Source organism: Perissodus microlepis, chromosome 7, assembly GCF_051167445.1.
Source record: "Perissodus microlepis isolate ML-2025 ecotype Zambia chromosome 7, ASM5116744v1, whole genome shotgun sequence".
In the NCBI taxonomy this organism is placed as follows: Eukaryota; Metazoa; Chordata; class Actinopteri; order Cichliformes; family Cichlidae; genus Perissodus; species Perissodus microlepis.
This window is the reverse complement of record NC_140467.1, coordinates 10,291,532-10,305,216: the sequence shown is the minus strand read 5'-3', so window position 1 is coordinate 10,305,216 and position 13,685 is coordinate 10,291,532. Positions and strand designations below refer to the sequence as shown.

General features: G+C 38.5%; 1 protein-coding gene and 1 long non-coding RNA gene across 3 annotated transcripts; one reads left to right on the top strand and one right to left on the bottom strand.

Annotated features, from left to right (window-relative positions):
- The first annotated feature begins 4,447 nt into the window (after positions 1 to 4,447).
- Positions 4,448 to 10,288, top strand: LOC146382575 (synaptotagmin-A-like). 2 transcript variants are annotated; one of them, XM_084933333.1, is made up of 10 exons: positions 4,610 to 4,697; positions 5,523 to 5,696; positions 5,906 to 6,067; positions 7,734 to 7,915; positions 8,262 to 8,375; positions 8,519 to 8,686; positions 8,793 to 8,960; positions 9,164 to 9,281; positions 9,637 to 9,770; positions 9,853 to 10,288. In XM_084933333.1, exons 3-10 carry the CDS (start codon positions 5,929 to 5,931, stop codon positions 10,057 to 10,059), a joined length of 1,230 nt encoding a protein of 409 aa, XP_084789459.1. In that variant the 5' UTR covers positions 4,610 to 4,697; positions 5,523 to 5,696; positions 5,906 to 5,928; the 3' UTR covers positions 10,060 to 10,288. The 2 variants fall into 2 exon arrangements, with proteins under 2 accessions (XP_084789460.1, XP_084789459.1); XM_084933334.1 differs by lacking the exon at positions 5,523 to 5,696 and having other exon boundaries at positions 4,448 to 4,697.
- Positions 7,707 to 13,667, bottom strand: LOC146382574 (uncharacterized). The gene is made up of 3 exons (XR_014800658.1): positions 13,566 to 13,667; positions 8,232 to 8,264; positions 7,707 to 7,816 (listed from the first exon to the last, which is right to left on the bottom strand). It is a non-coding gene; the product is annotated as an uncharacterized LOC146382574 (long non-coding RNA).
- Between the last annotated feature and the right edge of the window lie 18 nt (positions 13,668 to 13,685).

Here is a 13,685-nt window from a genome sequence, read left to right as displayed (position 1 = left end):
ATTTGGATCTATCTCCAAAAAGCCTAAAAAATATCCACAAGGCCATTTTAAAGGATCTTTGCAAAACACAAATGCAAGGAAAAATATTTGATTTTTAGTCTGAGGGAGCAGCTTGATAACATTACTGTTCCAATCTTCACCAAACACCTGCTGGGATTACCAAAAAGAGTACTCAGTGTATCTAAAAACCAGGACGAGTACTGGGAACTTGTGGAAAAATTCACTAGAGATCTGGTAATACACAGTATGGCCGAACTAAATGAGACGACGACATGGCATTCAGGAACAACTGACGTCATTGTACAGAGGCTTAGCCAAAAGATCTGGAACAAAATTTTGTCCAAAAAATATAAAATCTCCCTAGAGAACATTGAAGAACTCAGCTTGACAGTATACAATGATCTCCATGAAAAGTGGCATTCTCCAGGACAGTTCATGAAGTTAAGCAACCCAACGGTTGACGAAATAATTGTCAACACTTTCAAAAAACATGCCAAGCTGAAGAGACGAAGTGTCATCTCTAGGATTTTCTCATGTGCACACTAAATGAGTGCAAATGAGAAAAATAGCTTAAAATATTTATTTAAATTGGTCCATCTCATCTAAACTTAGTTTTAAAACCAAGTTTAGATGAGATGGACCAATTTTAATTGGTAAAAAAAAAGAGTGGTTAAAATAACCACTCTTTTTCTCCTGCCTTCCTTTCCTCATCCCCAACTGGCCAAGGCAGATGGCCACCCCATTCCTGAGCCTGGTTCTGCTGGAGGTTTCCCCCTTGTAAAAGGGGGTTTTTCCTTCCCACTGTCGCCAAAGTGCTTGCTCTTGGGGGTTGGAGTTTCTGTGTATTATTACATGGTCTTGACCTTGCAATAATACACCTTGAGGGAAGTGGGGGGTTGGTTTGGCACCGTTTCTTAACTTAAAATGTCCAATTACAACAGGACATTTTAAGTTAAGAAACAGTGCCACACCAAAATAAAATAAAAAATAAAAAAAAATAAAATGAAATAAAAATACATTTTGTGTTTCATTTCATTTGCTGAAAATGGGATATCAGATTAGTTTAGTGTGTAAATAAAATACCTTCCATCTGGTGTTGTACCTCTCTCTGTCTTTCTGTAACGTAGATCACAAGCCAATATTTTCCCCATGACTCCACCAATCAGCTCGTGTCAATCTGGAGTTTACCTGCATACATCCTGTTCACTCTGTCAGAAGTTTCGCGCCTGCTAGTGGTTTAGGAAACACCCCCAGATTGCCTGGTGATAGTCACAGTTTAGTGTGGGCAGTAGCCTGCTCAATACAGTGTATAATTACGTATATATCTCTAAAACGACTCATTACGTTATAACTACATTAGTGTACTTTGTTTCCTTAGCTCAGGCCTGCTGGAGATTGCCTTTACTCTCAGAGGGACTTATCCGAATTAAAACAGGTCTCTAACGTAGAGCATAGAATAGAACTTTATTAATCCCTTTGGGGAGGTCAATTTATTGTTTATTTTTGAGCATGTGGTTTCTTTGTCTGTTCTTCCCATCCTCACTCAACCTTAAAAAAGCAGTGCAGCTGCAGGGCTGCAGATGTATGTATGTTCCCTATGTTTTCTAGTACCACTTAATTAAATAACCTGAGCTCTTTTTACGCCTCCACTTCACAGAATTCAATAATTAAATAACAACCCAAAAAGTTTCAGTTCTATTTATTGTTCATTCTTATGGCTTTGCACCTCTGACACACAAGGATAAATTCAGCAGCGTGTGAGAAAGAGGAGGAGAAAGTCGGAGCAGGGAGCACCAACCTAGAGATGAAGAAGAGAACAAGAGAGATCAGACATGATATAGCCAAAAAAATATTGTGATAATAGATTTTCCTCACATCACCCAGCCTTTATTTCTAGTACACACTACAACAAGTAATAAGAAATATTTAGTGGAAAAGAGAATACAGGTCAGGTAAAAAAGGAAAGTCAATTTTAGTTTTTTATTTATCTGAGCAGCAGATTACAGATACTAGTATTAAAAATACTCCAGTAAACTCTGAAGTACTGATTCAACTTGTTTACTTATGTAAAGGTGAAAAGTACAGGCTTTGCCATATAATCACAATAGTAAAGACAGTAAAATTAGATATTTCAATGACATTTCTACCCGCTATTTTTGTGCAAAGCTAACTGAAACTTGCTATATCATAATAATAGAATTATATTAGTACATTAGAATAAACTCAAGTATTTTCTAAGCCACAACATGCAAAAAAACATGGAGACACAGCTTCATGACAGGAATTACAGGAATAGATTATTTAAGACAGTAAGGAAAGGCTGTGGTTTAGGAGGGAAAGCTGCCACGGTTGTGTTTCAGGTTCTGTGTTAATATGTTTAAGTATTGTATTCCTGGGTTTGGTTATCCTTATTTCTTAAGTCTTAGTGATCTTAGTTCTTCTTCCCTTGGTATTTATCCTTGCCTGTGTTAAGTCTCTGTTGCCTATGTCTCCCCAGTCACTGCGCTTTAGCTTATACGTCTAGAGTTGGTGTCCTCTGTCACTACGTGTTCCCTGAGTCCTACCTCTAGTTTTTTTTTAAATTTCCTGTCAAGCTTCCTGTTTTATTTTGATACTCCTCATCCTTTGTCAGCGTATCTGTTTTGCTTCCTCCCTGCGTCGTCATGTCTAATTAGGTTCAGCTGTGTCTCCCTCCTGTTGTCTACTCTTTACCTTGTGTGTATATTTAGTGTGTGCTTCCTTCTGCTCCTTGCTGGTCTGTCTGCGTGTCGTTCCTTGTGTGTCTCTGTGTTTCTTCTGCCTGTTTCCCCATGTCTGCTGGTTCCTCATTTCTTGCCCATGTTTCCATCCACAGGTTATTTGTTTTCCTTAGCTTTTCCCCAGTTTTGGTTCATTTGTCAGTTTTTCTGTCCCTCACCAGACGTGTCAAGAGCATACTAATTGGAGCATAGATGAAAAATGGACAAAAAGTGCCCCATGCTGAGGTTAAGCTCAACCAAAGGCAAGCCCACAGGACCTTCTGGGGCCCCTACTTTTATAGGTAGTGGTCTACTACACCCATCCTCTCTAAATTTCCATTCTTGATCTCATCTCTGGCAGGTGGTCAACTCTGAAAAGTCAGTAAATTCCAGTTCCTTTGTTCACCACCATTAGCAGGTCACTCTGACCTGAAAGACTTTAGGGCACAGGTACCATCTGTCTTGCACTATAAAACCTTTGATGCTGTGCCAGACATGGTATCCAAACACAAATCTTACTATATTGATTACTTGGGCTCAGACCACCCTATGTGTTGTTAGATAAATGCAGGACTTCCAAAATAGAGTACATGAAACATTAAATGAGAAATGTAATGAAGTGTCACATGGTGCCAACCTTCATGACGTATAGTTCAACTTGAGATAACATTACACTCTTCAGTGTTACATACTGTTTCATTGGGAGTTTTTTATATATAAATGAGTTATGATCATAAATTTACTGATTAATTAATTATTTCTGAGTAAATAATGATTATACTCTTAACATATATTGTTTTCAACCTGAAAAAGGTCAAAGGTCATACTCATGAAATCTATATATGATAAATGTTGGATATTTGTATTTTGTTGTAACGTGTCTCTGGTAAAAGTTGTTTATACAGCTTCTTGTCCTAAAATTAAGCTTATTTACTCAAATAAGGCCAATAATTGTGATTTCTCACAGGTGAACGCAGGATTAGCAACACATCTCTGGCCTGCAGGCCTTCTGTATAATAAATTCACTAAAAGCATTCAAAACAGTTTGTAGTGACCAAATAAAATACAGTGCTACTATTTTCTACATGTCACAAACAGCAACTTACATTGATCTCCATGTTTCCCAGCCCATCCCCCAAACCCTCTCTTTTCCCTCTGTCTCATCCCTCCTTCTGTACAGTATCTCTAGGTCCTCAAGGTGAATGAGGCGGGGCAGGAACCTGATCTCAGTGTTGCTGCAGAAACCACATCCTAAGTTTCTAAATCAGGCAACATCATCCATACATAGATAGTATGAGACAGTTCTGCAGCTACTGCCAGATGTACAGATGCGCGCATGCACACAAACACGCACGCATACCGAGCCGTCCACGCTGAATGTAAATGTCCTCTATTGCTGAAGTCTCAGTATGCTAACGAGCTGTTAAAATGCCATGTCACTACACTAATGAATATACATCAGTGGCCTGGTGAGGGTGACCTACGGGGATGGGACAGAGGTCACAAGAGGTGGGGTGGCAGAAATCAGGACCAGTGCTCCCATGAGACCTGAATGCACAGAACAAATTCACCAGAATACACACACAGACACAAACACACACACACACACGCACACACACACACACACACACACACACACACACACACACACACACACACACACACACACAGAGGGAAGCAACACAAGATGACTGAGCTGCCATTTCACCTATACCCACCCCACCCTTTCTCTCGCGCTCGCTCCTGATCCAGCTCTCGCACACCTGCACTGTTCTTCTTTATGTCTAAGAACGCACAAGACACAAAAACAAAAGGACAACGGCCAGCGTGGTGGTCCTTACCTCACCGTTCTCATCTGCGTCTCGTGTTCTGTCATCTTTTATCTTCCTCCTGCATTTTTGTGTAAGGAAAAGAATTGCCCGCAAGTCCGAATATTGCTGCTGGGATGCTTTAATACAGGTATGTCTCTATTTCCTATTAATTTTAAATGTTGTTTCATCAGTTGAAATGTCTTTTTCTGTCCTGACTGTGGTGAACCTAAATATTAACTATGTGAAGACTCATGAATACACAATGGTAAATATTTATTATATTGTTTACTGGATATAGTCTTGGTGATTTAATAATATGTAAAATCATAACTAGTAAAGGGAACTTCCTCTGAAGGAACAAACCTTTGGAGGTTGATATATATGCTAGGCTGTATATTGTCTAAACATTTAGGTGAATTTGACACCTTTTATACATATTGTTACATATTACATATTACCTTCTGTTTTGGAATAGAGTCATACATGTTGATTAAGTGTCTTGCATCAAATTAGCTCTTTTTTCTAAATGTTGTAGAATCTGTCATAGGACATGCACAGCTGAACATTTTATCATGTATTTTGAGCAATGCTGTTTAAAATACACGATAATATCACCAGTGTCAGAGCTCTGTAATATTGTAGATATAGTGTTTGGAAGAACTCCTGATTCCTTTGGGTATCCCTTTAATTCTGCTTGCTCCTGCAACTCTTAGTAACAGTGGTGTATCTTTTCAGACAAAATTGGTGTATGATCCTGAAAATGCAGACATAAAATGAGATCAGTATCTGTGTGTGATCCCATCTGCTGATTCAGCCTCAGATACTCAATCCTCGCGATGTCTGCAGAATAGAATATAACATACCAAAACAGTTTTGCATTTGGGAGCCAACTTTTGGCAAATTAACTTCCCCTCACTTAGTTTGTTTGCCTTTGTTAAACATCACCTTGGCACATGATTTTCACCTTTGGCAGCTCATTGTGGAACAGCAGAGGTCCACGCATGACGCTTCAACCTCCCACCTCACCAAACACCTCCATGTCAGCAGTTTGGCAGAAAGAGAGAGAGAGAGAGAGCAGCTTTCACATCCTGTTTTCAAGTGTTTTTGCCAGGCCAGCAGAAACAAGAGAAGTCATTTCTCACTGATGGTACAGCATCTATAAGCACATTACTGCTATCTGATCAATAACAAATATGGAAACTCTCCTTTGTGTGTATCCATGTTGATATTGTTTGTTTGGATGGTTCTACGGAAAGTTTGCAACAGTCTTCTATTTTATGGAAGTATAATGTTCTTTTTATTGCATGTGCTGTGATGTTTTTAGGGCTGAGCAATCTTTTTTCTTCATCTCACCAGTTTCTGTCGTCACTCTTCTAATAATGACTGGGAACCGCCGAGTTGAACCAAGCACCTCAGCTACCCCTACCCATCTGCCAAATGCAACTACCACGCCAGACCAAAAACAATCTGGAGGCCACAGTCTTAATAAGTTCATGAGTGAACTTCACAGCATCCACAGTGAGTTCGAGAAATGACTTAATGATAAAATGTATGAATTAACATTTGTAACCAGGAAAATTAGGAAAAAAATATATAAAAAATTATGAATGTGAGCAAGTTACATTTTTTTCTAGCTGCTACGGGGATTTGGTGAAGTATATGAAGAAATTAAGAAACTTGTGCACTATTAAGAAATTTGAACATCTCACATTTCTTATTAGTATTATCGGTGTTTTCCCAGTCAGCTGGAGGACTGGGATCGGATAACTGCAATGATTCAGTCAGATATTTATCCCCTAACAGCAAACAGTAATGCAAGTGATATATTTTCAACAATTATTTTTGAAGGACAAACCACAGAACAACATCTAAAATGCCATATTTGACACATTTGCTTTTATGGAGCAAATATCCCACATATTACATATAGACATATTTTAAATTATATAGATTTAATTTTAAAATAACCTCCCTGGTAGTAGTGCATTACAAGTTTGTGTGACAATCATAGTTCGAAATAATTCTTTTCATATTTTTGTTGTTGTACTTCAGACTAAGTAAGTAAAATGTATTTATATAGCACTGTTTACAGATATATGCCGCATTATGCTACAACATTTAAGAGACAATTAATACCAATAAAGAACAACATTAAAACAGAATAAAAACTTAAATAGAAAAAGAATGTCAACTGAATGCCCAATTTAACAGTTTTTTTTTTTTTTTAAAGATTTCACAGAGATAAACTGTTCCAGAGCCGTGGTGCCACAGACTGAAAGACTCTGCCCCCCCCCCCCCTATTCTTCAGTCTTGTATGAGGGACAAATAATAGATTTTGAGATATGTAGTCTGGAGCTTTTCCATTTAGTGCTCTGAGGGGAAGTGTGAGAATTTTAAAACAAATTCTAAAATCAGCTGGGAGCCAATGTAAAGAGGGAAAACAAGGGTGATGTGAGCTCACTTGCCAGAGTGCATTAGGAGTCTGGCTGCAGCGTTTTGTATTGCTTGGAGGCGTGACAGAAATGATTGATCTAAGCCAGTAAATCAGGCATTACAATAATGTAGGCGCAATGACACAAACGCATGAACAATTTTCTCTAGTTCAGAGAAGATTATAGCTTGCAATTTAGAAATGTTCCTTAAATGAAAGAAACTAACTTGAATTATACATGCGTACCGCTTGGACAGCCATATGCATGCATATTTTTTGGAAAATTTAAAATTGCATGCCAAATGACAAAAATGTAATCTTGGAGATGGTGATGTCCCTTGAAACGACACTTCAGAACAAGCAATTGAACTATGCTGTGATAATACCATGACATGACAGATGATAACACCTTGCAATATGTTTTAATCTGGATTAACATAACCCCAAATTATGGTCTAAAATTTCCATGGATTGTGCCCTCATAGATAACACTGTAGAGCTGTACAGTTGATTTACAATAAATGCAAAATTCCATAAAGACTTGAATTATCAGCTATTCAACAAATAATACAGGAACATTAGGGTTCATTGCACTATTTCCCAGTGTTCACTTTATGTACTCTTAATTCAGACAATGTAGAAATTTGTTTTATTTCATTTTGCCTTAAAACTATTTTAAGAGAAAACAACAAGAACTAAATATTTTGTCAAACATTTATGTATGATTAATCTCTGTGCTTTGTGGATTTGCAGTGCCATCATGGGCTGTCGCTGCCCTTTGTATCGTGAGCCTGTGCATGGTGCTGTCCTGCGCTGTGTGCGTATGGAAGAAGTTCCTAAAAAAGGGGGACAAGGGCAAAGAAAAGGACAAGAAAAAGGGGAAAGAGAAGAGTAAGGGAGGTTGTGACACTGAAATGGATGGAGGTTACAATGAGGTAAGCTGTAAAAACACACAGTCTGTCTCACCCCCCTCTCCCGCCTGCAGACGCATTGTCCTTGCAATGTATCACAGTCCTGACATCCGGGTCATCCAGGACTACTAAAACTGTCAGTGTGTGTTCAGACATATGGATGTTTTGTACTCCTTCATGTTGTAATAAGAGTTGAACTATGGTGTGAGATAACTTGTTCTGGACTTTAATCAAAGCTGTGTGTCACACATTGCTCATGTATCATCTATTTCTGTGTCTGGTTGTGTGAGGGTACACAACATACAGAAGGAACATCCTCACAAGTTGTAGCACAGATTACCTGATGTGATGCATGTCTGTCTGCATGCAGTCCCTGAAAGATGAATGTGACAAAGAAACAGAGCTGTCAGATAACGAGCCCAAGGAAGACGAGAAGCTGGGCAGACTACATTTCACATTAGACTACAATTTCACAGATAATACGGTGAGTCCCAGCTATTCACTATGATGCGTTTTGCCCACCATCTGCCAGCTCTCAAAATGTCACATTTGAATACTTTTCTTCTCCCTGTCAATTAGCCAGAGTCTCTTTTCTCCCCCTTACATCCCCCTGTTATCATGTTCCAGCTGGTGGTAGGCATCTTGCAGGCTGCAGAGCTACCTGCGATGGATGTGGGAGGAAGTTCTGACCCTTACGTTAAACTCTATCTGCTACCAGACAAAAAGAAAAAGTTTGAAACCAAAGTTCATAGAAAGACCTTAGAACCCAACTTCAATGAGACTTTCACATTTAAGGTAAATTGTAATACACCAACATAAATAAAGGTCATTTCCCCTGACTAGCATCTCTGTTAATATATGTGCAAAATGACTGCCCTTAATCATGTTCTCTGCTCTGCAGGTACCATACACTGAGCTGGGCGGGAAGAGTCTTGTGATGACTGTGTATGACTTTGACCGTTTCTCAAAACATGATGCTATTGGAGCTGTGAAGATACCCATGAGCAGTGTGGACTTCAGCCAGTCTCTGCAAGAGTGGAGGGACCTGCAGAAGGCAGAGAAGGAGGAGGTAGGAGAATATTATGACAGGGGGAGGGTGAAGAAGGGAGGATCACAGAAGATGAATGCGTTTAGCTTTTTAAATACTACACAAAGCATTTCAGTCTTAGGAACTCCAGCTTCTTTTACTGATTAATAATTTATGCATTAAAATTTATTAAACATTCATCGAATGTGATACTCTTCTTTTTCACTACTTCTTGTGTGTATTAGAGTGAACGGCTTGGAGACATATGTTTGTCCTTGAGGTATGTCCCTACAGCAGGGAAGCTGACAGTGGTGATTTTGGAGGCCAAAAATCTGAAGAAAATGGATGTGGGTGGATTATCAGGTGAGTTAAGCAGCAAAAACTTTGAAATCATCTCAGATTTAAAGCCTTTGGCAATAATCTTTTTGACCTTTTTTAGTACTGATAATTTTCATGATTCAGTGCAAACCAATTAATACAAAATATAAACATCTAAACATATGTCTCTCTGTGTAATTGATGATTTCACCAGGTGCTCTCTTCAAACTCCAGATTTGGTAGTGCTGGCTCAGTTTTGGTCTTCTAAATGCCTTTTTAGTACTGTGCCCACTTTCAAAAAGAGGACAATTGATGTTGTGTTTCATTGATGGAGTTACTGCATCCATGCCAGGCCGTTGGTCTGCTCTGTGACATAAAAACTCCCTGTTCTCATTTCCAGACCCATATGTGAAGATCCACTTAATGCAGAATGGGAAAAGACTCAAGAAAAAGAAAACAACAATTAAGAAAAACACTTTGAACCCTTACTACAATGAATCCTTCAGCTTTGAAGTACCTTGTGAACAGATAGAGGTACACATTTTTAATTGCAAATACAAGCACACAAATACAATAATCAGCACTGATATTTGTGCATCTGTATTTTCATTTGTAGAAGGTGCAGGTAGCAGTGACTGTGCTCGACTATGACAAGATTGGGAAGAATGACGCTATTGGGAAGGTGTTGCTGGGCGGGAACAGCACTGGAACTGAGCAACGCCATTGGTCAGACATGCTGGCCAACCCCCGGCGGCCAATAGCCCAGTGGCATAGCCTTCAACCAGAAGATGAAGTCAATGCACTAATTTCCAACAAGAAATGAAAGCCTGGTGGGATATAAAACTCAGCATTTACCTCAAATACTTCTAATTTTTGTTCCTTTAGAATGTTAAACAGCTTAACTGACTAATTCTACTCAATGATAACTTGCTTTAGCCATGACAATATCCAAGTCTTTAAAACAGACTGCAAGCTTTTCATTCCCTCCTCCTGCTTCTGCCTTATCAAAGATGCATCACTATGTACAGTGTTATTAAAGCAAATTACATTTTTTTACTTGTAAGTGTCATCTGTTCTATGATGTCCACCAAGCAAATTACACTTACGCAATAGACAAGCCAAAGGGCTGAAAATAGGCACTTGTATGACTGCTATTAAGTGCCTGATTCATTCTTTTGAAATTCATTTAGGTACGTTAAATTTCTATTGTATTCCACTGTAACATTTTACAAGAAAAATAATATCATTAAAGGTTAATATAGTGCACTGAGGAGCCAAGAAAGAGAAGCCAAGATAATTTCTAGGCGGCACTTACAGACTTGTTCCTTTGCTTTAGCCAAAGTGGAGAGTGGGAACAGGCCCAAATCTCAACAGGAATATTTTATTTTTCCTGTCTTGACAGAATTTGAAAATAGGAATTTGTCACATTTGCCTTTCTTGTTTTGCCACAAAAGTAAACCATGGGCATTTCTAACAGGGACTAGTGATGAACACAGACTTTGTATAGCCATGCAGAATGCTAAAAGAAACTGAAGCAAATAAATTGTTTTAAGCTCGTAATTGCATAAGCCACAAAGTGGCAATTTCTGCAAAATAACACAAAAAAACCCCCACTTCACTCTTTAGTGACAAGTCTTTATTTCTAAATTTTAACCGGTGGGAAACAGTATTTGTTAATCCTAATTGTGCATAAAATTGCATTAAACCATGACCCATCCTTTCTCATTTTGGGGATATAGGTGTACACACATTTTTTTTTCTTTGATTAAAAAATATATCTGAAGTGCAGATGGCCGCACGATATAGTGTAAAGTAATAATGTGCACATAGTGAGCTCTGTAGTGTTTTGTCCTCATGTATACATAGACAAATAGGAATTCCATGAAAAAATTATGGAGGAAGTTCATTTTCATTGAGGAACAACAAGGGTGCATTATTATAAGTGTAGATAATAGCTATCCTAATATATGCAGCCTTAATTATTTTAATAAACTGGCCCTTTAAACAGCTCAGAGGGAAAGGCCTCTGTGTATACTACAAAGCCTAAAGCCCCACAGAAAAATAATATTTTTTCTCAAATAATTAATTCATTGTCATGCTGCATTTTGCTGTGTTTAGAGAGGTTACATCCATTATAGTAAACAGGCATGTGAACAATAATGATACCATAATCGCTACTGCAGTTACTGACTTTAGGTGGGAAAGCTCAGGACAACCTCACAACAAATCTATTTTTGGCTTCAGTTTTTAGGGATCTGACTTTAAAAGTAATAATAAAAAAAATGTTCAGATCGCTTTGATAAGACTGCCTCTGTATAACAAAAGATTCAAGTGTAAAACTCTGAGTTCGACATCTCAGCTGCCTGAGGAGACCCTGACTTATCTTGTCTATGCAGAACTAACTGGATAATTAAGTTTTACCATGTGCAAAACCCTGAGGATGTTACCTGAAATTAATAAAACATTTAGTGTGTTATCAGTTCTGTTCCCTGTGGGAGATTTACACTAATGTTTGGTGATTTCATAGCTGTAATGAGTGATTTTGCAGCCAGTGCATTAAGAGCAAGTTTTGTTTGGATTCTGTAAGGCTATAGCTTATGAAGTAGTCCATCCAGTGCTAGTGGTGTGGCAGAGAGACCTGTAAGTGTGCCAGCGAAGCAAAACTTTCTATCCTGTCCCCAGCAGGGCTCCATCACTGCTGAATCCCCTCCTTCTAAATCCTTTCTCTCCTCATTTAACAGTCCTTTGGGGCTGCTACAACAAGCATCAGCATGAAAAAAGCTGAAGTGTATTAAATTATTGTGAGAGATCCCATCTGGAGGTGCTGAGACTTGCGACGTCCTCCTTTTTGTCCTCACACTAACTCTGTAAACTGCAGATGTCGCTGTAGAGGCATTTTGATCAGAACAAAAAATCATGGACAGGCCTACCTTTGGCATTTTTCATGGAGTCAACTATGTAATGGTGACATGATATGTTTTTTTTTACAGGCAGCAAGCAACAAAGTGCTGAAAGATACAATTTAAAATAGGTTATTTGCTTGGTTGTCCGCTATGTGTACAAACAACAATGGTCCACCCCATGTTAATGACTTAATTTTTTTTTTTTTCTTGAATGATTCACAGGTCCATGTTGAGAATGGAACAATGGCGCAGAGATTATGACTGTCACCCCACAGCAAGGCAGGCTGGGACTTTTTGGGAAGTTTACATGTTCTGCTCTGGCTGCATCTGGGTCTTTATAGCTTCCTTCCACAGTCCAAAAACTTGCATACTTACTAAATGTAGTAAAAAGATCACAGCTGACACCAGATGACACTGGCGAAGTGTGGTGGCAAGTGCTGTGCAATAACATAGCTTTGTCTGTGTTAAGTGTAGGTTGAAATAAAGTTAACGTGAAAGCACAGATTCTTTGTTATGTGTAGCAAGAGAAAGTTATTCCTGTGCTAATAGTCCAGTAAGCAGTGCAGTAATATACACCAGTATTTACTGGTGTAACATCTTCCGGTGTGGCTGAATTAAAACAATTCCTCAAACAAGAGTGGAACAACACTTCTCAAAGTGATAAGAAAGACTCATTGCCAGTTACTGCAAACACCTGATTGCAATCCTTGCTGCCAAGGGTGGCACAACCAGTTGTTAGGTTTAAGGGGCAATTTATGCCTGTTAATAAATCAAATTATAATTTTTAAAAACTGCATTTAGCATTTAATTAGGTTATCTTTGTCTAATTTGTCTAATTGAAATTAGTTCAAATATCTTAAACATGCAAGAAACAAAAGAAAAATGTATTTTTTTTATTTGTTTGTATTTATTTATTCATTTTATTATTATTTTTTTGTATTTTTTTTATTTGATTTATTTATTTATTTTTGCTTTGCTACCTTTACATATGGTAGCTTTAATCATTTTCACACATCTTAGCATCAGTGTTCGTATTCCTTTTTAGCTAGCTAACCTACTTTTCTGTTAGCTAATGGACTAAGTTTACTTCAGGGCTGTCTTCCAGAAGGGCTTTTACTCCTGTTGTTTTCTTTTCAAATATATGTTTGTTGTTTTTATGGTTTGTTTTGGCTAATAATGTCTATATAACCAGCTTTTGTGAACTGGACTCTTAATTCGAAGCTCTCTAGTTCATTTCCCCCCTGCTTGTTTCTCTGTTTGTGTCTCTGACAAGGGTCCCACCCCACAAGTGATTTTACGGTACATTCAGGTGAAAACCTCTGTTATGGAGGGGCAGATTTGTAGGCTCACACGGAGGCAAACGGTCAAGCCAACGTCAGCCTGCTGGCTGAAGATGCAGTGATAGAGAGCAAAGCAACAGGCTTACCTGCGCAACAGGTGTAGGCTACTCGTCAGCTGGTCAGGGGGGGCTGTCTCCACCAGGTACGTTTTAGAGGTACAACCAGGCATCGTACCGGTTCAACAAACACCCTGAACTCTTTCCTCT